We start from the raw sequence: 25,779 nt of genomic DNA on the forward strand, positions 1-25,779 counted from the left end.
GAGCAGGCAGACCACAAGAAACTTTGGCCGAGCTTGGAGCGACTGGAACCCTGCCTTGCCTGCGGCCCAAGGGGAGGGCTCCCGTACCTGACAAGCCCACGACACTTTTCCAGGCGTTTGGGTAACTAGTGGGGAGACCAGGAAGCGACCCGTTGCGCAATGTATGTATGTATGTAGCCGTGGCAAAAAGTGACTGCACGATCCAGAGGCTTGGGTTGTCAACGAAGAGCCGCGAATGTCGTCGTCCAAACCACACGCGTTGTATAAGTCGAATGCCGTCAAAGTATCATTGAGCGACAATGTGTTGATTGATGGTCGAGTATGGTCAAAGATCCGACACCAGGGGGAGGCCGGACTGTTGGGTGACGGGCAACCACACAAATTGGTGGCGCTCCAGCTCGGTCTTGGTTCACGAGCTCGCAGTTGTCAATGCCGTTGGTGCGCCGAGTAACCAGACAAAGGACGAAAGTGGTTGATGGTCAGTAACCAGCAGTCGTGACAAGGACGCTACTTCGTACCGAGCCTTGCGAATGCTGTTGAGGAAGAGTTGAGGCCGACGTGACGAGGGTGACCTTGCCAGTGTCCCGAAAATTAAGAAACAATGCCACAGTCGGCAACGAAAAAGTCGAGCTGTGGGGAGGAACGCGACCTGCTGGCTGGCTATCTGAGTGCTCTGCGTCGGCTTTGCCGTTCCAAGAGCGTTTATTGTTGTCGTGATGAAATGCACACCGATAGGGCTGTTTAGTCGAGGTTCACGACACGCGTTTGACAGCCTCGGTGTGTCGAGTCTGATCGCAAGTTTTGGAAGAAGACAAAAATGGCAGAGAAAGATAGCGTGGCAGACAAAGGTGCAGGGATGAGTCGGGCTTGGGAAGGGGGTCAGTCTACAATGGATAGATAATGACTTGCCTTGGCTCTCTGACTTACCCGCACTTGGAGCACTTGACTTGAGCAATTTGGATTTGGCACTCCGTATCCGCATCTCGATTCTCGAACATCCACTTGTCCATCACTCGCCAGGATGATGCAGAGGTGTCAAGGCGCCCAAGTTCGTCATTTGGGTCTGCTAGGGGCTCAAGACTCAGGCGCAAGGCTCCACGTTCAGGCTCAACATACTACTAGTACATACCTAGGTAGTCGTCGTCTGCTATTTCCCAGAGTCAGCCCCGGTCAGCCCCCCTCCCGAATCGTCTGTGCCTTCTCATCAAGACCCAGACGAGACATCTCTTTCGGGTAATTGGGTAATTGGGTCCAAGTTATTTGAGGACGTGGGGATGAAGTGGCGTACTCCGTAGTCGCGTACGACAGAAAGGACACAATGCCGAAACGCTATGGTATCGGAAAGGTCTGGTGTTGATTCATCTATTCTAACATTGACAGGTAGTTACATTTTACATCCGTACTTCGCGTCCTCGTCCCCATCCACCTACCAAGCACGTGCTGGCCCGTTCACACGACAAGCACAATCGGCGGAGATGATGGGATATCGATATCCTGACGGGCCAACAGTACATATGTACGTACATACCTACCTACCACCTAGGTAGGTAGGTAGGTAGGTACATCCATGTCGGTCAGGGCGAGAGACAGCCTTCAAGACCAGGCCAGGTGGAAACGGAATTACCCATCAGCGATGGGCAGGGGTTGCCTATCACAATCTGTGCAAACCCACAGGCATCTATTGATCATGGCGCAACATCTGGCCGTGGTCGTAGAGCCGTCGACGCATGGCATGGAGAAGACATGACAAGGTATCATTGCAAGCTCGCAACCACCAACGTCAGAGGGCAGTCTCGAATTGGCCTGCAACTTCGAAGTACACATTCTTAACAATGTGCGGCCGAGACAAGCCAGCGACAACGTTTGATGGCGTGGGTGGCGCCGGTCGCTCGACTCAGCACAACGTGCTCCAGGCACTTGAAGAGGCTCTTTTTCGCACTTGGGGACTAGGCGCTCGCCGAGATTCACCTAGTTGGGAGTCGGCATAGTTGGCATTTGGGAGTTGGGAGCCCAGCGCTATATTGCGCTGGGGATATTTGAGAGTAGCAGATATCGGTACCCTGCCGTGTAAATGCAGAAGGGAGTGCCGTCGGTCGGAACCACATTTCCGCGGGAAGCGTATTGTATTGTGCGGAGGAGATACTAGGGATACGTGGTAAACTTTACGAGTCGGCATCTCTTCCTCTTTCGAGTGCAAGCGATTGAGCAACTGGCCCGTCCTACCGGCGCCTGCAAGGCGCTGATTGATGATTGATGATCAGCCGACGCCCCATTCCGGAGCAGGGACGACGGTGTTCGCATTATTACAGAGAGGTTTACGGAGTAGGATGGAGTCTGGTACAACTTGCAGACTTCACAAGCCCACCGTCGCTGAGTCGCGAGAATTGGGAACTGCTTAGCTCCAGGAGGCAAGTGGCGCCATTTCTCCGGGCGTTTAAGACTATCACGGAATTACGGGACATGTAGTCTATGCACGGGGTATGTATGGCAGGATGTACTGCGAACTCCTCATAGTTCCGCATCGTAATCGTCTGTAGAAAATTTTTCCTCCTTCTTCAGCCGATAGCACATGAATTAATTCGACCCAAAGGGAGGGGCCATGGGAAAGGAGAATGCTAATGCTGGACCCGCAATCATGACCATGTCTCCAATTTTTATCGCAGCTGGCGAATAGGCCGGCGGCCGACACGCGGTGCTCATTTACGACTCGTATAGTGGGCGTGCCTGCCGTCCTTGTCTCCGCTCCGCACTAGTTGCCTGAGGCGTTTGAGCCAGCGAGACGTCAAAGGAGGAGCACTTGAGCGTTTCGAGCAAAACTTAAAAGTTCCTGTTCCTGATCCTGTCCTGTTCCTGTCTATGGTCCCCGCAAGAGACGCCGTTGCGCAGTTAAACAGACGCATCTCTAGAACCGCTGTCGTCGTCCACACTTGCGCTTTCCACGGTTTATATACAGTCAGGGTTGCATGCATCAACCACGTCGACTGTCGCGCATCTTCGTCTGTCAGATGGTCCCCCGTTCCCGCGACCAGGGCCGGGCACAACCGCCACTGTCGAGCACAGGGGGGCAGGGCCGGGCTTCATCCACAGGCTTATTCCAAGGCGAAGGAGTGGCTGGGTGGCTGGTGGATAAGCGAGCTGGTCAAGCATGGCCGAAAGGCTTGACACCTATTCACCCACACCGGCCAACGCTAATCCAGGACAGCACGAGGCATAAGCCGCGCACACGTGGAGTCGCAGGTTGTCGAAATGTCGAAATGGAATACGTAGGCCTTCGGGCGGAGTGGCATGGCATGGGTCCGAACAGCGGAGCCACAGACGGACAAAGAGCGACAAAGCTACTAGTACTCCTGAAAGAATAGAGCAGAGCTACTCTGTGCAATTACAGCCGCGACCATTTCAGCGTCAAGCCGGGGCCGATTCGGGCCTGTTACTGTTGGATGATATGCTTGTGGCTCCTTTCTTGGGCAACCCGCCAAGTGAGTACTTTTCATATAGGGTAGGTTTTTTCCCCTCGGGTGGTTGCTCTGGAGTGTTTCGCATCTGTCCATAAAACCGGCCCGTTTCTGAATATTGGCTTTTCCTTTTGTTCTTTAGTCTAGAGGGTGTATTGAAATAACGTTTTTCTTATCCGTTGCAGTAGGAACATCCATTGTAGGCATGGGGTTTCCTACTGGCTAATTGATTAAACAGATGGGAAACCGGCTGCCGAGAAACCTGTGGCTCGGCATCCACGTTATAATGCGAGCTGCACCGTTGATGCGGCAGTCGTTTCTCTTTATTTTCTGCCCCAATCACCCCGCATACGTGTTAGAGAGGTCGCTGGGGTATCGATGTAGGCCATGGAAAATGGTCACACAACGGGATGGCCCCTTGGGTTGCTCAACTGACATGCCTGCGATGCAAGGTCGACTTCCCTTGACGCACGTTCGGGGGGCGGCCCGCGTGTAGGGCTGACGAACTAAAAGCGCATGCCGAGTGAAGACATTCCAACCACCATGTTCGACGCGGGCGCCCTGGTCCCTGGGCGCCTTGCGTTGCGCACCAGTTATCGACATGGCATCCCCACCGTTCCAGAAGAGTTTAAAGTCGCAACGGGATGTGAGCTACTGGCGCACATGCGTGCGGAGAGCAAAACAGCCCGGCAGGCAAGGATATCGTGTAACATCATCCCCCGTCACCAGTGGACGGAATTACACCCTTGTCATGTTCGGAATCACTCGAGGCCAGCCAGCGCCCGAGTTTGCCCAGGGGCCCGGCAGTGTTCCACAGCAGTGGAAGCCCAAGATCCTGCCAGCCTGCCCACACAAAATGCCTGATGAGTGCGGGAGTATGGAGAGCAGAGTATCTACATGCACAAAAATCATCACCTCGCATATTCATACATCGCAGACAACTCGGCGACGGAGGTAATCAAAGGATAAGAATCGCCAATATGGATATTAAATATTCACCATATTACCCTGCCTACTTCTCTGTCCACTGCCCTGCCATGGGCAGCTCCGGTTTGCAATGGTAGTCGTCCCTCAGCCCAAAAGAGAATACGCGCATTGGGAGAAAAGTGCTGACTTTTTGCCCTCCATAATGACAGTACAAATACCCAAAGCCTAGGCCAAAGCAATCGTGATGGTCAGACATCATGATACATGCCCCACCGCACTACCTTGAGCTTGCCACTTAAAGTCTATTTTGATTTGAGATGTGCCGACCCGAGGTAATTGGGTCGAACTGGACATACACACACAAACGTCCAGAAGCCGCCATGTTACCAAGCATGGTCCTGAATTTCCTCAAGGTTTCATGACTCCACGGAAAAACTTGCCGGAGCAAGTCAGGACACGACTGAACTAGTTGGCCAGAAAACCACAAAGAGACGCAACAATTGCCGATCACAGAGATCTTATCCCGAGAATCCGAAAACATCTGTGCAGAACACTCGATATTAAGAATGTGGCCACAAAACGTGTCAATCGAATGCTTTTGGTTACTTAAACGACTCTTTGAGGCTAGAAATGCCATGTCTTTTTAGCAATATTCCATTCGCGCGATCTCATTGTACCTTAACCACGCAAACAAACCCTGAGTTGGCTAGTTGACGAGCATTGGTTCTATAAATATCTTTCAGCAATAACATGGCACAAAGTTACGTATTAAATACACATCATATTGAATTCGGGGATCCCTCTTTCCGATCACCTAACTAATGTAAATTGCAGGATTGCCGGACAGGTCAAACATGGGACATCTGAATGGCTTATCGGTGCCGGAGTCATATGGAAACGGCTCAGAGGACATTCTCAAGATGCACAAAGAGTTCTGGGCATGCCCCAGAATGCACTTTGTGTTCCCTCAATGTACAATACCTTCCTTGTCTTCGAAACAGACTCGCATTAGTGAGTGCTCCTCATGGGGCTGTTCTATCCTACCACCACTGACTAGACTGGGCTGATGCTATCGGATTCTGAAGGGGACGTAAGCGATACTTATCAATACGAACAGGGTACGTATGTAGTATTCAGCCACAATCATCGCATGACCACGGGTCTTGGTAAGTCACTACCTGGCTAGCGTTGATATCCCGACGTTGTACCAGACAAGGCTGGCTATATTTTTGGCTACAAGAAATATTCTCGGCATAAAAGTTTGAATTGCACACGTTCTGGAAGCCGCAGACGACAATAACGTCAAAATTCGGTTGCCAATCATGAGAAAGCTTGTGGTAGTAGATGTCTAATTTTACTTCATGCAGTGATCCTTTGACTTTTTGTCTTCATCAAACCCAAGCGCAACCATGGCTGGCTGGGGCCCATGAATGGAGCATCCACGCCATCCGTTGTGGGACATCGTCCTTGGACTCACAAAAACTAGCCTTCGCCTTCGCTTGGTGTAAATTCCCCAAGCATCAGGTGTCATCATCATCCCAGGATACACGGGTCGTGTGTTTTGTTTTGAGGAAAAAAAAAGGGGGGAGGGGGGGGGCTTTAAGCAGATCCCTGCTGACAGCACAACGCGAGGAAGTCTCGCAATGAAGGCCTTCAGCCCTTCCTTCTCCCTGTCCCTACAAAGAAGTCAGTGACATATGTACACATGGCTGGAGACTACGGTATAGGAAAGAGGTACCAACACCAAACTATTTTGTTCCTTCTCGGTGTCGAAGTTTCAGCCGTCGGAGCACTCTCTGGAAATTCCATTCCACTCTTTGTTTTGGCTTTTCAGAGTCTCGTTACACACTGCAGTTGACGAGGCTAGCTGGATGGTGCGTTGTCGTACGGATAGCGTGGGAATACTACGGAGAATTTCATGTAGATATTTTCTCCATGAACAGCTAACTGGGCGATCATGGCCTCGTTTCATTCACAATATGCGCCATCATAACATCACGCTTCGACACATTGCACGGCGCACCCAATATATTGACTCGTTGGGTTGAGGTCATGCTCTATAATAGCGGTCCGACACACTGGCAGGCAAATCGCTTTCAAACAGCCCTGCCCACCTTCTATTATTTGTTCTAGACCCGGGATACACTTTTCTCTTCAGCCTCTGATCAGGCTCTTGATCAACAAGCTCGAAGGGCGGACCTTTCCCGGCCAGTACCAGTTTGTGAGATAGTGAACGCGAACCGGCACCCAATTGGAAGGCTGGCAGAATAGACAGCAGCGTGGGGAATGAGAGAGGTGTTATGCCATACAGCCAATAAATGGCGGTCGGGGAAGCTCAAAATCAAGCCGAGTGGTGCAAAAGGTCCTCTAGAGATTGCAAAAGACAGCAGCAAAACGGAGGGCGTCAGTTGTAACTGCGGTATTGTATCCAAATGTCCTGATACATACTCCGTATTTGTGGATACCTTTCTACCTGGTAATTACACCCTGGCAGCAAGTAGGGCACCAGAGTCTCGACGAGTCGATGGCCCAGTCCTTCACTGGTCTTCGAAGACGCGCCAGATGCCATTGATGGGCCGAATCGTCGCGCGATCGCGATAAGAAACGCGACCAAACGATGAGGAAGACAAACAATGATGAAACGTCCTGATGGTGCCCAAGGGTCTCTCTCCGTTGATGAGACCAGGGGCGGCATTGTATTTGTGTCGTGCTGTGGTACAGCCAGTCATCTTTGTCTAGTGGGAGCAACCCGACTGCCACGATTCCTTGCACCATACACATACATCCGGAAGAGTTATTGGGTATGGACGTGTCGAGTCTGGTAATGTTGAGTAACCACAACAGGTTTAACCCATGCCTATCCGAAGTCTACTGGCACTCGGACCCATAACTGCAATATGTGCCACTTAACGGACAGACGACAGATGGGCAGACGGGTTAACCGACGGCTTCCGGAAAAAAGGCAACACTTTTAAAGGATACTCGGTCGTTGGGTGAACTGACGGTGGATGATTGTGGTGTCAAAATGTCAAACACAACTTGTCGAGTGTAGAGAAACCACAAAGTCATGGAGGGGAGATTGGCTCCGCGTTGCAGCCTGATACCTCCAACACATGTCGACAGTCGAAACGTCAGTAAGTGATAAAATGCCTCACTTGTGACATGAATACTATGCCGGGTGTGCTATTTTTATATAACAAACAAGCGTCGAAACTTGACGGGTACATAATACTACATACCTAAGCACATACCCACCTCGGGAGACATGTAGTCTGCTACTGTACATATGGCGCGCAAGTACTCCGTATCGTTGTAATACTCCATAGGCTGGGCCAGCTTCACAACCCTCCCCATTCTCAATTTGCGGCACATCTGAATGCAATACAAGCAGTCCCGTCTGTGACATTGGCAAAGTACAGACGAAGCTAGACGTCTGGCACACAAGGACGCCGACGACAACAATGAGTGCTCGGATCCCCGCCTCTTTCCCCCGAGTCTGCAACAGGGATCTTGGATCTGCACCATCGAGGCAAGATGAGGTGATGATGAGAAGGTTGGTGGTAGTACTTGGTAGTTACAAGGTGCGAAAATATGGGCTGAGGGCCACAGGGACGAGCAACAGGGTGGCCCCACACGTTGCCACTCACATCCATCAAGGCCGACCCTCGGTTTTGGGGGCGGGAGGGAAGGGCGTCCCGGAGGTTGCTTGGTCTGCTTGGTCTGCTTGGTTGATCGCTTGGCTCTTCATGCACTTGCTCTACCGAGGTGTTGTTTGTTGCAAGTAATGCGATTGTCGGTCAGGAAGTCCTCGCATTAGGCCCGGAAGGGCAACGGCTCTGCAGCGACAATGAGGTGACGATTGGACCTGGTGGCACATGTGGGTGGCCATCAGGCATTGCTTGGTCAAGATGGTGCCTCGGCCACTATGAGAACTCGCTTCTGGAACCAGTTGGAAAGGGCTCGTCGACTTGGTATGTTGCTTATTAAGGCGATGCACGGCAGGCATGCGCTTTTTCGGGGCGGGGGGGGACTGGGCCGGCTGTGTCGAGAGACTTTATCCTTACCGCTTTTTATCATGCTACTTCTTGGTACATACAGAGGTTGGTGGTGGCGTCTGCATTTTTGCGCTCCTTAATGTCCGGACTTCCGTGACCGAAACACAAGTCAGTTCGAAGCAGCGGACAATCAATAATGGCCAAGCCGACGAGTTGACGTTGGCTAGGAAAGAGAGGCAAGGCAACCCTCCAGGCTATGTGTGTGACGGTTGGTTAACGATGGCCGCCTTCAACGACCAAAGTGAGGCGGGTTCGGTTCGTTTCAGACAAAGTTAACTTGCACAAGATTTCCAACATGGAGTGCATCCCAATCTTACCCCAGAGCACTTCTAATGGAGATAACCGACGCCTTGGGAGCTACTAGCAATTAAGTATACGCGGCACAGGCATAAGTTCTTTTTGACTTGTTCTCAATGGACTCATGAGACAGGGTAGCCTCGACGCAGATCAGATACCACTACCGAATATCTGAGGTAGCCAACCCCGGGTCTCCAGACGGCTTTTCCTCTCCTTTTCCATTTTTCTTTCATGTAAGCCGACAGTTACGTGGAAGACGACGTTACTCGGTAGAACAGGAAGAAGGAAAATTTGAGTAGCAATGCATGTCTCAAGCGAGCTTAACTGAGGGGGTTTGTTCTGCAACGCCGAACCCAAGTATCTTGTTTGCCATTCCTTCTTTTTTTTTCTCTTTCCTCTTTTCTTCTACTCTAAACATGCTCGCGCAATACTACATTTGTAGTGTACATACGTATACGGTTCGAGAGAAAACTCGAGGGGTGTATATATAGTATGCCATGGCCTGAGATTGGTTTTTTATTTCCGCTGCGGTCTTCAGCTTGGACTGGTATCCCGAGATTCCGCCATGAGAGATTCGAGAGAGAACGGGACGTGTATATTTTGGAATGGCAGTCATGTGCATACTGTTTTGTGTTGAGCAAGTTATAGGAAACAAGTCACATATCACGCCTCCCCTGTCCTAGGCAATGCCCACGAGGTCTTTGATGCATTCCACTCTTATTCTTCTCCCTCTCCCCTTGTTTTCTCTTTGTGTGAATTACTAGTTGCTCATGTCATCTTGGTGCCGATGGGATGGAAATTGTTGCGTCCCATCTCCACAGGGCCAAGACATATCATGTCGTAAGTATCCGTTTGACCGCTCGGGATAACCCTGCTGGGGGCACAGCACTCTCAAACATGATCTGTGACCTAGTTCAGATGAACTTGCCATTTTGCATGAAATGGGGTGAAATGAAGGCAAAAATTGTTGGTGGTAGTTTGCATCGTTGCATTCGGGGAGGAGGGAGAGGACGCCGTTCTGCCTTGCTGCCACTACTTGGCGTGCGTTTGAGGTCCATCCGGCCATTGTACTAGAAATTTCAAGTGGCCGTGGAATGGGCGTTGCTACAACACATGTGGTCAATTCCTGATGCTTGATGCTTGCTTGCTTGCTTGCTGCGTAATGCCATGCCCCCTCCTCCCCCCCGGGCGAGCACGTCGTGATGAAGCATGGGGGTCCTTTTTCTTTGTGAAACACGATTCCCGATGGTCCCTACGCGCCGGAGCCGGGAAACGGGGTTGCATATCGTCTTGCTGTGTACGAAAGGCAGGGAACCTGGCTACCGAGCTTTTTTCATCATGACGATGCGGATGGCGGGTGTGATTTGAGAGCAATTCTTCCCCCGCCCCTTTTCCCGCTGAGCACGCGCTTCTCATTGTCTCCCGGAAACGAAACGAAAGGGGGAACAACAGAAGCGCAGCTAATCTTTGGAAATGCAGCGTACCATGGTCTTGTCGTTTCCGAAAAAAGACCTCGTATCCATCCGCCACGTCTCATTCCCACGTCGCTTTGCAACGCTCGCGCTCGACACAATGTACGACTTGACGATGGGTTCGAACCCCATGGGCTGAGGGCTCGGGCTTCGGCTGTCTCCACGGCCTGCAGATTGTAAATCTCTGTTTTTATTTTTGCTTCTACGGCGGTGGATGGGGTGGCACGGAGGGCGAAGCAGGTCGAAGAATACGGGACTTTTGTGCAATGTTGTACCGAGGCGCTTTCTGGGTGTTCCTGGCTTGCCGCGGAACCGACGGCCAGGTATGGGGAGCGAGGCTGGAGATGGGACGAGCACGGCGGGAGCACTGCAGTCCTATAGCTCGGGGCTGTAAGTTTTGGTGTTTGGGAGCCGAATATGACGGTGGGTGTGCGACGCTTCAACGGACGTGGTCGTCGGGGACGCGGTCCTTGCCGTCACCAACTGGCGGTGAAACTAGACGTGTGGGCAATATTTGCCAGTTGATGCGTTTTGAGCAGGAAACCGCCAGCGTGCTTGATATCAAGCATGGCTCATTGTCGTTGAGCATCATATATATGTACACCGTCTGTGGTGGAAGATTGGCCATCGACAAGTCCACTGACTGAAGATACCATGATGTAGTGGGCACGATAGCCAGGTGTTCCGGTCTGGTTGATTCCTTTTCTTCTTGGCCTCCATTTGACAAAGGGCAACTATGCTAACTGTAGTGTCCACCGCTTCCGTGCCGTTGAACCACAAGGTTCACCTGGCCGCTCGCATCTCATCACACAGTAACCTCTAGCCTCCCCAACTGTCCAACTCCAGCACTCCTGGCTCTTCCAAGCATGCAAGCTGCCCTCGACGTCTAGATCGTCTTCGCCACCCTCGCAACCGGCTGCGTTCTTGGACGGGACGCCAATGTGATGCACCCGCTGTCCGACTCGTCGCTCACCACAAGACTTGAGAAATCTCCCGGGACCCGCCAAACTTGTATGATACTTGGGGGTCATGTCGCGTCCCTCTCCGCCGACGTGGCGAAGCTGACGCTTAGGTCGTGCTCTCATGACAAAGGCAGCAAGCCCCGAGGCGTAATGTCAAATGATGGAGCCATAGTCTCAGCTGTAGAGCCTTGGTTTGCCCTTTTTATACAAGGAGAGAAGTCTTTCCTAAGGGAATGTCGACGTGGGAAGCCAAGCAAGGACAGTGCGTGGTGGTTGTGCAAGTCAGAAGCTTGTCGAGTGAAATTCTAGCCTCGGCTGACTGGGCTTGTTTCTCAAGGAAGGTGAATGTGTGCTGGCGGAGAAGAAACAATGTTGCTGGGCAGAAACGCCCTCTTGAGGGCACAGTTTTATTTGTGTATGTTTTCCTACGTTTGAATATCACGTCTTTACAATCCTCACTGGGCACCGAAGCGCCGTGGCAGGTAACCATCACACTTGGCATCACTCGGAATCGTATCAAAAGTGTTTGCTTCCTTGCTGTGAGCTTCATAACGGCGGGAGCACGGTTCGAATGCCCGGCGCCATGTGCCACATATCACGGCCTGTATCTCGTGAGTCGGGCCCCTTTTCCGTTTTGTACGGCCGAGGTTGCCAGATCGGGGGTTCGAGGAGGCACCTTCCCTTCTTGGGGTGTGCAGCGCCAGAGAATTCCCGCTGAGCCTTGTTGAAATATTGAATTCATTTCTTCTCCGAAACGCGCTAGCAGATTCTATGAGAAGACCGGCTTCATTCTATCTCTTGTTGATGATTTTGGAAATTTGTCGCGTGTGGGAGGAGAGGAGAGCCGTGTGTTGAGTTGGTCTGTTGCTCGGGTTGACTAGTTTGGCGTTGGGGTGAAGACGCGCTCGCGAGCACACTCGGGTTTGAGGTGTGATGCGGTGTGATGAATGTACAAACGCCGGTTAATCCGCCTTGGTGTCAGCATTCGCTGCGCATCTACATATTATGAACCGCATACACGTCGTTCGATTTGTAATCGCAGCGTTGTTGATAGCAGTTGAATAATAACCTTTCCTAATAACACGTTCGTAATTTGAAAAGAGGAAATTTACCCGCAAGACTTTATTCAAGTAAGCGTAACCTATACCCATTCATTATTGAGCAAAAGCGATCACCACCCTGCCACGTGGCTCGGGACAGAAGATGGCGCTGTCCAGGAAGACTGTCTAGTCGGGTATACATGTAAAACCACGAGTTCATCACTGCCGTTTGGCGTTGGGATGTCAAAATGTGACGTGTCCTGCACAAGCAGCTTCAAATCCCCCCTAATGGGCCAGCGGATATCCGACACGCGCGAGGCGATTTATACACGGCGTCACGGAGGAGCAAGCTGCGCGCAAATAGCGACAGGAGCAGTGCTCATCATGGCTATTGTTAAAAGCGTGCCTTGTGAACCAAAATGGCACATCGTCCGCCGTCGTATATCAAGACGACAGTAGTCTAGTCTGACGTAAAGCAGCCAGCTACACCGCGAAATCGTGAAGCCGCCGCGTATAGAAAATGGCCCGAACATTTCTCTTCGTGGCCGGCAGCCGGCCGAGCTTGTTCGCTTTCTGTGGGTGTAGGTCTATACAGAAACTATACGTCAACATACTTCAGAATACGTTTCCCAATCCGTCAAGACATCGTCCGTCTTCCGGTACGTTGTTGGCTAGATATCCCTTGTTTAGGGACACCATCAGCACACAAGTGCCTGCATGTCTGATTCCACGAATTTCTCGCTGCTCCAACATTGCTCGTGGACGAACGGATTCGACTCGCTCGCTACTATAAGTTGAGAAGGGGCCCCTAAACTGCGCAAGACGAAGAGATGCGCCCTCCGACCCTGCACGTCTCAAACCAGAGCTATGGCGAGACTGCAAAAGGAAATTATATCGCGGGAAAGCTCAAGCGGGCACGTGGAGAGCCTTGAGGAGAGCGGCCAACCTCGCAGCGTGGCCTCGGAACAGTCTTGGACGGCTCCTGCATCAAACATCTACACACGCTTCACAAACGTCAGCCGGTTGCTCTGGATGGACAAACACGGATTCTTGCCACGGTACAGCTTGTTGCTGGGTTTATGCGGCGGTCAAGCAGCGCGGTATATACGTGAAGTTGAGCCATCAGGTGCGAGTAAATCGCAATTTCACGCTCCGGGTAGTTCATGGGGAAACTTCAAAGCCTGGATGAGGTGGTAAAGGAGCCTTCAATGATGAAGCATAGCCGGATTTGTGAAATAGTACACGCACCCATGAATAGGTCTGTGTTTGAAGAGCACCTACAAGTTAGTTGCGTTCCGGGACCGTCTACAGAGCCCCCGATGGACTAGAAAACTCCAAATCTGGGCCAAACATGGCGCCGTGTTTGACGGCATTTCTGCGCCGTAGAGCTGTAGTGGCGAATATGGAATGTTTGGCCGCAGTTCTGAAAATCAAGCTCACAGGTAGGCAGTGACATAGGCTCGGTTGAGTATTTGCTAAGCTTCGTTTGATAGTATATCGACACGTCAACTTCAATAGCTGGGGTTTTTGTCTATTTAGTCGTCATGATTAGCCCCGTGTCTGTCCCACCCAACGCCTGCAGCTGAATAGAAATAATGATAACAATCCACCTCGTCTCCGATATCTTGGCTACTGGCAACTATTAATCGTAACAATGGCATGTGGCAACTCTGTGAGTTGTGACATGTACTCCGCGTCTTTACGACCCTTTGCGGCCGATGATGACTAAAGTCGCCCCCTAGGCACTTGCCTCCGCCTTGTCACTCGACGCATCATTTGGCTTCCCAGGTTCCTTTTCCTCCGAGGATCCCGGCGGAGAGTCTTCTTCTACAGGGCCCCCGTCTTTTGACGTGGTGGCTTCCGTGGTTTCGGCCGAGGCTTCATCTAGCATAACGTCTTGTGATTCATCGTCGTCCTCCTTGACCTTTTTGGCCGGTTCGCCCTCCAGTTCCTGCTCTGCCTCGCGTTTTGTACCCGTGCTTTCGGTGCTGGATGTGCTGCTTGCGTCGTCGTCCTTGACTTTGGTTTCTTGCTGGGCGTGCTCGTAGTCATCATCATCGTGCTTTCGACCAACGGCTGCCTCGACGTCGATCCCTTGCATCAAGACACCATCTTCGCCCATGTAACTGGTCGTCACTCCCTGGGGCCCTGTATCACCTACGCCGATCTCTTCGGGCCCGCGGGCGTGTGGCGCTTCCTCTTCTTCTTCGTCCATGTCTTTGTCGTCTTCGTTTAGTGGCTCTTGATTCCTATTCAGTTGACTGACGGGGACAACGCCGGCACGCTGTTCCTGGCGGAGGAGTTCGCCTTGTGTGACTCCGCGTGCGTGCCCTGTGGACGGGATGCCGTTGACACTAACTGATACCGTTTCGATCCTGCCCATGCCGTTTGGTCCATCGATTGTCTCTGTGCTCTCGCTGTGGATCTGTGCTCCTGCTGAGACGGGTACATCTCCGTTGCCCTCGGGACTTCGCCTCGTCAGCCACGGGATGGGAGTCAACAAGGCCCCCCCCAGAGACTCGTCTGTGCCCAGCGTCGGGAGCGTGGGGTTACTCCAGGACACGGACGTGGCAGGATTTTTCTCGTCGCCGTTCAATTCCATGCTCGACATGTCCGGAATGGCGGGCGGCAAAGGGTACACATTGGTGCCGGACGTAACTCGAACCACGCGGTCGACAGCATGTAAGTACGATGCGAGAGCCCTGTAATGTGCCCTGGGCTCCAATATCAGCTCTCCCAGTCGCTGGATCGTGTGCGGCGCATAGGACTCGAACGTCTCGAGGTGCTTCTTGATATCCGTCAACATGTCCTCGATCTGCTTCGGCAGTTCACCTGAGGCGAGGGGACCGGGCTCGGCTGGTTTATCGTCAATGGCGTCTTCCTTATTCGCCTCCTGAGACGTTGTGTGCTCTAATGGTGATGAGGGCAGCGGAGAGAGCAGGCGGTTTTGTAGTGTCGTGGGGGGGGGGCGCTGGCGGCGGCAGGTTTGGTATGGGGAAGTCATTGTGCGCAATCTGCATCAGAATTAGCCCAAGTTTTGCATATGTATATAGTTTGATGGTAGCAGCCGAGCGAATGATACCTTGTCCAACCGCGCAATGATGTCGGCGCGGAGGGTTGGCCATGTGCCTCTGATCCAGGTCGTTAGCATCCAAGACGGGTGGGGATAAACCGAAATGAGCAGGCGCAAACATATGGGACGTACTCCTCGACCGGATCGCCTGCTGCGATCTTGCTCAGAACTTCGCTTCCGCTGTCCACCTCCATTGTGAAGCGGTGCGTGAGGGTATCTCTAAATGAAGCTCGGATAATAGTAGTTTGCGAGTTGTCGTGGTTTGGCTGCGGGACGCGGGTAACTGGCAATGTGGGGCAGTCATTTTTGACTAAGGAACTGCAACTGGTCAGTCTTGCAGCTAACAATTAACTAACTTGCTAACTACTTAAGTACCTCAGGTAGTTAAATGTTGTACGGAAGTCGGCCTCTCTAGGAATCCTCTAGGAATCCATAAAACCAGCGGCAGAGCGCAAGTGGGGCAACGCGCATCGCCCTACCAGAAGGTTCAATGTTTCGTTGCCTTTTCCTCAAAAGATGTCTGGTGGCTCCGTCATTCGCAACCACCGACTATACTACCACCGCCTCCCTTTGGAACAAAAGGAATGATAAATCACAAAGACATCTGCACATGCGGTATCATACGCTTGGCGGGGAGTAAACGATTGAGGATAGTACGGAGTACCGCCCTTTTACTTTGGATACACTCAGTCGGCAAACATTGGGAGTACTAAATGCGACGTGTCCTGCCATCGCCCGAGCCATCTGCAGATGTAAGTGGCAGTGTAGTGTGAATCAAGGGAGGAGCATCCATTGTCTGGATGTCATGAGACCTGAACACTTTCATGGCAGCGTCACCAGACCATCATGTAAGTCTTGGTGCCTGATAACACATGTCTCATTCACAGCCTCAGTTTTTGGATAGGCCTCCATCAAAACTCATCAGATCTCACGACTGAATGAGATTTGGACCTGCAGTTGCGCCAAGGGCCTAAGCCAGAGTCACGGGAAGTAAATATGTCATAAAAAGCAAAGTCAATGCATTTGCCACCAGAAAAGAGCAACATGACGAGATAGATCCGAGCACAATCTCGCAGTCGGTCTTATTGTCATGTCGCGACGTCTCATGCCAAAACAGACACACATTTTCTTTGTTCTTCACCCTTCGAGATGTGTTTGTCGATCTCCCAGTCTCAAACAAGCAAGGCGCGTCTTAAAATAAAGCAAGGTACGCCGTGCTCCGTACGGAGTACCATGCAGGCTTGGCTAGAAATATGCTTGCAGGGATGCCGGAACAATCAGTCTTGTACGATTTGGTAAACAGAGGCAGGGATATAAAGGACGTTGAATCCATTCGCTGGGTCTAATGAGAGACAGGGGAGGCATCTTCGTCCCGTCGCAAACAGGTTTTATCACTATCATGATTATTCCGATGCAAACTTTTCTTCCGGCTGGGACTTGCATACTATGCGCAACTACCACTGCATAAGAGACTGTAATTTCACGAACCGGGTTTTTTTAACACCCGTCTCCATTATAGTCGTCGTGTTATTATGGGAGTGGTACGGAGTGAGCTGAACAAGGGTGAAGACGCCAAAAAACGCTCGTCTCAATGCATATGGGCACGCTAATTGGGCTAGTTGGTTTTGAATCGTGTTTAGCGTGCGAGGCTTGAGCAATAGACCAAAGCACAGGAAAGAACAGGGAACCGAACAATGTTGCACTGTCGTCTGGCCTGTGCTAATAGTGTATATCAATGGCCACACCGTCCCTTCAAAACGAGGGCTGGCCGTCGGACATATTGCTGGAGGAAGTAAGAGTTGGTAATTGATTCAGCGCAGAGGTCTCGTGCTGAATGGGCTTGGGGTCGCCGTCCCCTGCAACTCGACGGTAACAAAAATCTTTCAAACAAGTATTCCAGTTTTAGTGGTATTGTATACAAACAACGTTGCTCCTTACGTACGAAACAGGCGCATGAGAGAATTTCTCCCTTAGAATGCCAAGAATAGTCTTACGCATAGAAACCCCAACAGTGATTGCGTTTGGCGGTCAGCTTGGGGCTGGCTGGCCATCTCGGCTGACGAGATGCCTGAGCGTCCGTCCCTTGCACCACATGGTCAAGCTGATAATGGCCACAATGGTGACATATACGCGTACGCGGCAATAATAAGGCAGTCTTGAATTTGGGGAGACTAACAGACCAACCACAACTATAGCGGCGGCGTTGACTTGCGCCATTATCCTTGAATTTTGCCGGCCGACTGGTCCTAGGTCGAGTCCTCAAGCTGGCTGGCAAGGTATGGTGCAGAGGGCAAACTATGACTGACTATTAGCCGCCATCGAATTGTCTCTTGTCCCTCTTCAACAAGCACACATACTAATCACTGGAGTACATGCATGAGCACGTATTGGCCAAGTACTCACCGCCCGGCCACATCGGCGATGGGCATTTCCTTGGTTAATGACGGTAACTTTGCGCATGAAGCATGAAGCATGAAACGCCACGGCCGCACAACTCGGCCACGCCGTCGGCGGAGGCTAGGTCTATTAATCATTCAAGGCATGAATAACGATGCTTCAAGAGATGAACCAGCTGACGGAAGCCAAGAATGCTAAAATTGCGGAGAAGAAGCTTCCGAAAAACTTGCAGGACAAGCACGTCCAGTCTTGTGCCATCCAAGTTCGAGGATCGAGGTGCGCCGCTGCGCTGGTGTCCGGATTTTGTTGCTGTAAAAAATGTCGCATTCGGCAATGACGACCCTCCGCCATGGCATACATAGCCGGTCGCGCAATCCAAAGATGCAGCGAAGGACCAGAAAGGAGGGCATCTAATTTGACAGAAGTTGTCGTGACAGGTAATTTGGGGTCCTGGCCTCGAGGCCGATCCAGGCTCAGGCTCAGGCACCCAAGTTGCCAGGCCTCGAGGTACTTGTGACTTTGCCGTCCGTTGCGAGGCGCGTACCTGGCCGCCCTTGTCCCGGCGTTGACGGCACCTAAAAGTGGCTTCCCGTGACCAGGCAGGAGGCGACATGAAGCCACATGGAGGTACCTGGACTGGCAAAACTGGCAGGCGCGACGAGCCCACCTGCCCGCCTCGTCATGTTCCTGGCTCAGGACCCACTTCAGAACATGGAGGGATGGAGGGATGGGGCAAGACGCAGCCTCCCGTCATCTCACCAATCTCACAATGCTCATGTTTGCGCTGGGTAATGTCCCGAAAAGCCATGCTCGCCCTGTAGGCCTCCACAGCTACCTGGATAGGCTGGCGGACAAGGCGATTGTAGCCAAGGTCGATGGAGTACGGAGCAGGTGCCATCCAATTTGCCTGGTGATTCAATCTCCCTCCCTTGAGGAAGTTGATACAAGCGGGCTCTCGCTCAAAATCAGACTCCTTCCTCAAGATCTGATTTCGCGGACTTTTGCTCCTTCTGCTCCTTCTGCTCGGTGAGTTGCGCCCCCCAACGCTCCCGCCCCACGAGAAAAGCCGATATCTGGACCGTCTCAAGTTGTCAGCTCCAGCTCCAGCTCCCGTAGTTGCGCTCCGAGCTCTGAGACTTGACCTGTTCAAAAAGTGAGGGTTCATCGGGCTGCCCGCTGCCGACTCACTTGCCGGTATATACAAAACTTGACCGACCTCCTGTCTGTGGTGCTGTGCATCTCAGTGCTGCACAGCTGGGACAAACAAAGAAGCACCGGCGATCCTACCGCGTTGACACGACGACGACCGATCCTGACCAGAACAGCTCCTCGTCGCGTTGGAGTGGATTGCAGGCCCCGTTGAAGCCGCCCGCCCGCGTTCTGGCTGCGCTCCACCAACCAGTTACCTGCAGTGCAGAGGCCACTCAAATCAAAAGCCAGCATCCAATGCCGAACGTGAGCTCAGGCTTTCAAGTCACGTATCCAGACAGCAAGAGTAGTGTGTGTGTGTGTGAGGAAAGCGTCAACACGAGCCAAAGAATTTGCTTGGATCAAACAGATCCTTACGAAGTCCAGGCAGAGCACCTTCCTTGGGTGAGCGTCTGCCGTCTCCCGTAGCGCCGCCCCGTCCAAGTCGCCCACTTCTTCCATCGACCACTCAACACCCGACCACTCATCGCCTTGCCCACCACCAGCCTGGTCACCCGCCAGTCGACCACTCAGGGGCTCGTAACTTCTGGGCCTCGACGCTCGACGAAACGACAAATCGAATAGCCCGCGACTTGACCGCTGAAAACATGAGATAACGGGGCCTGCATTATTGGCACAACCGCAGACCCAGATTTCCTGCGAGTCTGCTCTTATTTTTTTTCCGTGCCTGCCTCAGCAAGCTACGCTGCTGCCTTTCGTTCTGCCGGGTACATTCATTTGTCCCTCTTGATCCTGAATCCGGATCCCCCTTGTGGCCTCCCGCGCGTCAACGCAACGCAACGCAATTCTGCGCCGCGCAGCTGACGAGCCGGCTGAACCTACCACGACGCCCAAGCTGGCTGTTGCGCCACTTGGTTGCTCTGCATCAAGGCGCTGTCGTCTGCTATTGCATCTTACAACATACTTTTTGCGCGTTCGTCGATTGATCGCCGCCAAAACGGATTCTAAATACAACCTTCATCACCCTTGCATCGGCCCACGGCGCCGCTACCGAGGCCAGTTGCTCTTCCAGCCTGATATTCAGTGAAAATTGGGAAGATGTCGTCGGCAGCTCTACAGTCAGCCCCCCATCAGCCAATCGCTCTGCCTTCGGGCCCGGTGCCTTCTTCCAATCTTCAATACGGCTCACCACACTCTTCCCCCGGCCGGGAGCCATACGATGCTCATCGAGCTGTAGCCTCATCGCCCTCCTCGAAACGGCCCCCTTCCCGCAAGACGAGCGGTGGCGGTGGCGGTAGCGGCTCTCCTTCTGCTGATCAAACCGTCCCAAGATCAAGTCGGCACAATAGTTCTGCGCCGCTACCACATGAGCATCGTCCCTCCCGATCTGAACGCCCAGCCAACATGCCTCCAGTTGCTCCTCCTCGGACGTCTTCTTCCACTCAGCAACTTGCGAGTGGCCGAAGAATACACCATCCCAACGACGCGACCGGCAGCTCCCAACGTCACAATCAGGCGGAAGGACCACGAAGTGGCTCGCGTGGTGACACAAATGGCTACTCGGATGCCCCAAGGAGCAAACGAAGCGCCAATTCTCACCAGCCTCAGGATCAGCCTCGCCCTTCCAGCAATGCAGATGAGAGAGCTGCGGAAATGACAATACCCATCCGCAACAACCCGACGTCGAGCTCGAACTTCGTACACGATCCTAATGACAACTTCATCCGCGTTGTTTCCACTTCAGAGGACCCGACTGGCCGGGTAGACCACCATACCTCGTCGCAAGATCATCAGGATGCTGCACAGCCACCTGTTGTACCTATGAATGCTCCGACCGAAGAACGTCGTGGCGGCCGCAGCCGGCATGACCATAGTCGCAGCCACAAAGGAACCACCAAATTCGGAGACTTCATTCTGGGGAACACAATCGGCGAGGGTGAATTCGGTAAGGTGAAGTTGGGCTGGAAGCAAGATAGCAGCGTACAGGTATGAACTAGACGGAATCACTGCTGCCCATCCTCAAAGCCCTGGAGGCCAAGCTGACTTACAACCCACTAGGTTGCTATTAAATTAATAAAGAGAGACACTGTTGGTGGTAACCCTTCACGACTGGGCAAAATCCGACGCGAAGTCACAATTCTGCGAGGCGTGCAGCATCCTAATATCGTACGATTAATAGACATGATAGAGACCGATAGATACATCGGAATCATCCTCGAGTATGCTTCCGGTGGCGAACTTTTTGATTACATTTTGAATCACCGATATCTGAAAGACCACTCAGCGCGTCGCTTATTTTCACAACTAGTTTCTGGAGTTGGCTATCTGCACAAGAAGGGCATCGTTCACAGGGATTTGAAGTTGGAGAATCTGTTGTTGGACCGTAACCGAAACATCATTATTACCGATTTTGGCTTTGCCAATACTTTTGATCCCAACGAAGAGCTCACAGACGATGAAGAGTCCAACCTGGGAGACCGGGATAAAGTCAAGAGACTGGGTCTGGATAAAATCAAACCCAATGGCATGAGAAAAGGCGACCTCATGCAGACAAGCTGCGGAAGTCCATGCTACGCTGCGCCCGAGCTCGTAGTCAGCGACTCCCTCTATACCGGCCGAAAAGTTGATGTCTGGAGTTGCGGTGTCATTTTGGTATGTATCCCGCAAGCTTGTCGGCCCTTTCGCGTCCCGTGTCAATAGTATTGTTAATTCATCCTACAGTACGCCATGTTAGCAGGCTATTTGCCATTCGATGACGACCCTGCGAACCCTGAAGGCGACAACATTAACCTGCTCTACAAGTACATAGTTTCTACCCCTCTCACATTCCCCGAATATGTCACACCACACGCACGAGATCTACTGCGTCGAATTCTAGTTCCCAACCCCCGAAAGCGAGCCGATTTATTCGAGGTCGCTCGTCATAGCTGGCTGAGCGAATATGCGCATGTTGTCGAGTTCATTACCAGCTCCACCACACTGCCCTCGGACGTCCAGAATGCGACCACGGTGGCCCAGGAGTTCGTCGACGCTCCCATGGTGACGAGGAGCGCCTCTGTACGTGAGGCACCGAAACACAAGTCTCCTTCTCAGGCTGGTGTTGGTGGCCTTGCCAAGGCACATGCAAAGATTGACCAGGAGGCTGAGCTGGCCTATCGCACACCCAAAGATGCTAAACGCCGAACCGTTCAGGTCGAATATGTTGCACCAACAACGCAAACACAACGTGGGGGAGATCCCGCTGTCTCGCGGCCGCCAGTGTCGCTTCACCGGGACTACGACGATGTCCGCCCAACGTCTTCAAGAGACAAAACTCTACCTCAGGGTTCTCCAGATGTACATGGCAGATCATCTCAATCGAAGCGACCGCCGAGTGCTCATACCACGACTTCAGCACGTCCGCGTGAGGTTCGTGCCGCGACGGACAACGTCTACATGACTGGAGCCTCAACTACAGCCAGACCTCAGACTGGAGGCTCTATGCAATCAGCTGCCTCAATGAGCTTGCAAGCACGAGGCAGCTATGGACAGCCTGCCCCGCCAGCTGTAGCAGACACTAATGTTCAGGGCCGTATACAGCAACCTTCGAATCCCGACGACGACGACGCCATGGGCCGAACAAGTATGAGTGTGCCACCCAAGTTTGCTAGAATGTCTGGCTTCCACGAGGTGCGAAGTAGTGACGGGAGGGGCCATAAGAGATCAAGCACGATAGGAGACATTGGTTCAAAGCTCCTCGGCCGTAGTGGATCCGTGTTTGGCGGCCGAAATAAGAAGAAATCAGAACAGCAGCAACCTGAAAAGTCGAAGAAATATCCGCCTGTAAGCATGACCAATGCCATAGCGCAAGGAGAAGAGCAAATGGGCAGGGCGTCGGTAGATTCCAGGTCGTCTCGTCGGTCATTCTCCTTGGGCATTGGCAAGAAGAGGAGCGGCAGCATCGCAGGGTCCCAAGGCTCTGGTGACAAGAAGGAGAGACGGCGGTTCTCTCTGCTACCGGCTTCTTTTTCATTGAAATCTATTGGCCTAGGCAAGGAGTATTCAGAGCCTGCCTCATCCGATGTGGGATCTCATACGGATTTGCCTATTCAATCAGGCCGACTGGATCCTCCGAGAAGCGTTACCGCCCCAGGTGATGCAAGAGGAAGCACGCCCTTTTTTGACAATGTGCAAGAAACAGCTAGCTCGAGTCCTGCCTATCACCAGCGTTATGCCTCGGCGCAACTGGATAACCGTCGACCCAACGCAATTCCTCCATATATGCAATCTGGATCCCACTTTAACAGCGGGTCTGAAACGTCGGTAGAGATCCGTCGGCCGCCTACGGAGCCGCAGACGAGATCCCACAGCCACGGCTTCTCTGACGTCGAGGGTTACGACAATAAGCGAGCCAGCAGCAGCCGGGGACAGCGAGGCGCTTTGCAGAAGAATCACAAGCGATTCACAGATGTGTATGACCAAGATGAATATAGGGGACATGAGGGAAGCAGTGGGGCCGCTAAGCGAGTCATGGATTTTTTTAGAAGACGAGGCAAGGCTCGAGGTGGCGATGAGAGGTGATGAAGAGTTGGTAGATTTGAAAGGTGCCGGTGCAAGGAAACGTCAGCGATTGACAGAAACGACGAGCAAAGACATTTCAGGCGATGTTTAGCGTCGGTTCATCCTTTCGAGGGTCTCATACCCAGCGAGTTTTTTGCGGGTGTGCAGCACAAGTGCGCCACGGACAGTCGCCTCTTGGCCGCTTTTGTTGTGCTCAGACTCGGCATGCAAAGATTGATTTGGAGAACATTTCTTGAGAAATGCTCGCAGGCTCCTCGCGGCCCACGGTGGTTTGCCTCGTGGCGCAGGGGGAAGACATAGCGTTGTGAGGGTTTTTTCTTTTTCAACTCATAATGCCTCAAGGCTAGTTTGGGTTGTGATTTTTCTCTGTTTCTTGGCTGTTGGTTTCTTTACACTTATTTTCCTGTCTTTCCTTGGTTCTGTATTCCTCGCAGAATGATACCGCAATATTATGCCCGTTTCATATCTAGAGGGTCCAAATAATGAAAGACCAGATGTGGATGTACATGGGGGGTGTAGACGGAATGCGACCCGAGCCTGCAGCACGATAGGCGGCGAAGAAGTCAACGGGCATATGGGAGAAGGGACCGATTTTTAATCGATGGGAGGGGACGCCTGTGCGTGGTATACTTTTTTTTTTTTGAAATTTGTATTTTTGTTCCCTTTGGGCATTGCTGGAGCGAGCAGTAACATTGGTGCTTTTACTGAAAGGGGTTCGATGATGTGAGGAGGGCCGGAGCCGACGGTTTTTACCCATAGTACAGAAGATTACGGCGAGATGAAAATTGGTCAGATACGTTGAAAAGGCTGAACTGGTTTGTCCCAAGAGCTGTGTAACCAATGCCGCGACTCATGACGTACTGGTCAAGGATACGGCCGTGCCAATAACCCGCCACTACAATAAATGTATGCCGGACTCTTGCTCACTGAAGAACTCGTTTTTTCCCTACCGCATTCTTGCCCTCTCGAATGATGGTCTACCCGCATCTGGGATCTGACGACTTGCATTTTCCTCGGCCAGCCCGGATAATCGGCAACACGAAGTGGTTATCTGCCTTGAAATGGGAGAGTGGGGATGCATGGTCAGTGTGCACATTGCATGGTCGGTACGGATACTCAGTAATCAAATGAATATCTCTTTGCAATTCGCACAGGGCGATAAAAGATGGTCGGAATTGTATGCTTTGAAGTATCAAGTGGTTGCCTGTCTGGTGGTCATGAGCGAAGAAGGCGGCTCGACGTACGTCAAAAATGCACCACGGGCGAGAATACCCGTGCCGAAGACAACAGTTCACTTGTACCACTTAGATGGGCAACCTGGTCTTTAACATGACAGGATTTTTTGCACGGCTGATGCATTTTGGGTTTATCAATGATACGTCATGGCAAAGACTGGTCTCGTGCGCAGGCGACGATCAATTGCTCTTTCTTGGACAAATGCATCCCGGCCCAATGAATGGACAAGGTGGACTGTGGACGCAATGACGTGCTGCGTTTTCAATCACGCTGTACCGCGTTCCGTAGAAGTGATGATTGATAGATAGTCGCTTTCACCTGTCCGCCGACCCTCACCCTCGTTACATTTCGACTGCCGAGACATGAATGGCCTGAAATGGCCAAGAGGCGGGGAGGCCAGGTCTGGACCCTTGATCGGGAAACGGCAGGTATCGAGGCTCAAGTTTGGTTTGCGGTTTGCTCAGCCACGAGGCCGCCAACGTCGAGACCATCAACGACGGCATGTTGGCTGACAGATGCTTGTTTGCTGCCCGCATACCCGGGAATAAGCTTGATTTTGGCCGTGGACCTACGCCACACGCTAACCTAGGTGAATGTGCCGAACCCTTGTGCTCGCTGCTAACGGCGCAATTACGTCGGCGATGGCAAGGGGGCTTTGAATTCTCAGGCTGTGTGCTGCATTGCGTGTTTGCTTTGAAAGGGCGGTTTTTGCAGATGGATGATGTTTGACAAAATCCAAAAGAAAAACGTCATATTTCTGTTCTCCTCGCTGCTACAGAGTAGAGTCTTCTGGGATCGAGACCGTGGTGATGCCTGTAAACCACGAGGAGCCATGCTTCCCAAGGCTGTAGGTTTCACGCCCAAGCAAGGAAAGGGGGGGTGGCGGTGTTTGCTTCAGTCTTGTATCGCAACGCGTGGCCATGTATTAGACTGGGCAGGGCGACGATGAGACGCGGGTTGGAATTCATGGCGCACGGGCGCCCAGATCACGCCACAAAGCTGCCGAGATGGTTCAGGGAGTAATGCGTGATGGTTTTTGTGCTCAGCGTGGAGTAGAGACGTGAAGTATTCTGAGATGGCGTTGTCGCAAATTGCACGGGATGTACGGAGTAGTAGCCAAGGGGAAACGAATATCCTTCGGCCGAGGCCCGAGCAAAGT

At 52.3% G+C, this 25,779-nt stretch overlaps 3 protein-coding genes across 3 annotated transcripts; 2 read left to right on the top strand and 1 right to left on the bottom strand.

The window, feature by feature from the left end:
* Positions 1-6,665: 6,665 nt before the first annotated feature.
* Positions 6,666-6,980, top strand: J3458_009466 (uncharacterized protein; the record flags this gene model as incomplete). Its single annotated transcript, XM_066119802.1, has 1 exon — positions 6,666-6,980. The coding sequence occupies one exon, from the start codon at positions 6,666-6,668 to the stop codon at positions 6,978-6,980; it is 315 nt and encodes a 104-aa protein (XP_065975599.1).
* Positions 6,981-13,465: 6,485 nt separating this feature from the next.
* J3458_009467 (uncharacterized protein) lies at positions 13,466-15,953 on the bottom strand. Its single transcript, XM_007808952.2, has 3 exons — positions 15,411-15,953; positions 15,288-15,336; positions 13,466-15,219 (listed from the first exon to the last, which is right to left on the bottom strand). The coding sequence occupies exon 3, from the start codon at positions 15,207-15,209 to the stop codon at positions 13,944-13,946; it is 1,266 nt and encodes a 421-aa protein (XP_007807143.2). The 5' UTR covers positions 15,210-15,219; positions 15,288-15,336; positions 15,411-15,953; the 3' UTR covers positions 13,466-13,943.
* Positions 15,954-19,534: 3,581 nt separating this feature from the next.
* Positions 19,535-24,366, top strand: J3458_009468 (uncharacterized protein). Its single transcript, XM_066119803.1, has 3 exons — positions 19,535-20,810; positions 20,883-21,476; positions 21,546-24,366. The coding sequence occupies exons 1-3, from the start codon at positions 19,923-19,925 to the stop codon at positions 23,382-23,384; spliced, it is 3,321 nt and encodes a 1,106-aa protein (XP_065975600.1). The 5' UTR covers positions 19,535-19,922; the 3' UTR covers positions 23,385-24,366.
* Positions 24,367-25,779: the final 1,413 nt, after the last annotated feature.

The sequence above is a fragment of the Metarhizium acridum genome (assembly GCF_019434415.1).
Source record: "Metarhizium acridum strain ARSEF 324 chromosome Unknown scaffold_141, whole genome shotgun sequence".
NCBI classification, from domain to species: Eukaryota; Fungi; Ascomycota; class Sordariomycetes; order Hypocreales; family Clavicipitaceae; genus Metarhizium; species Metarhizium acridum.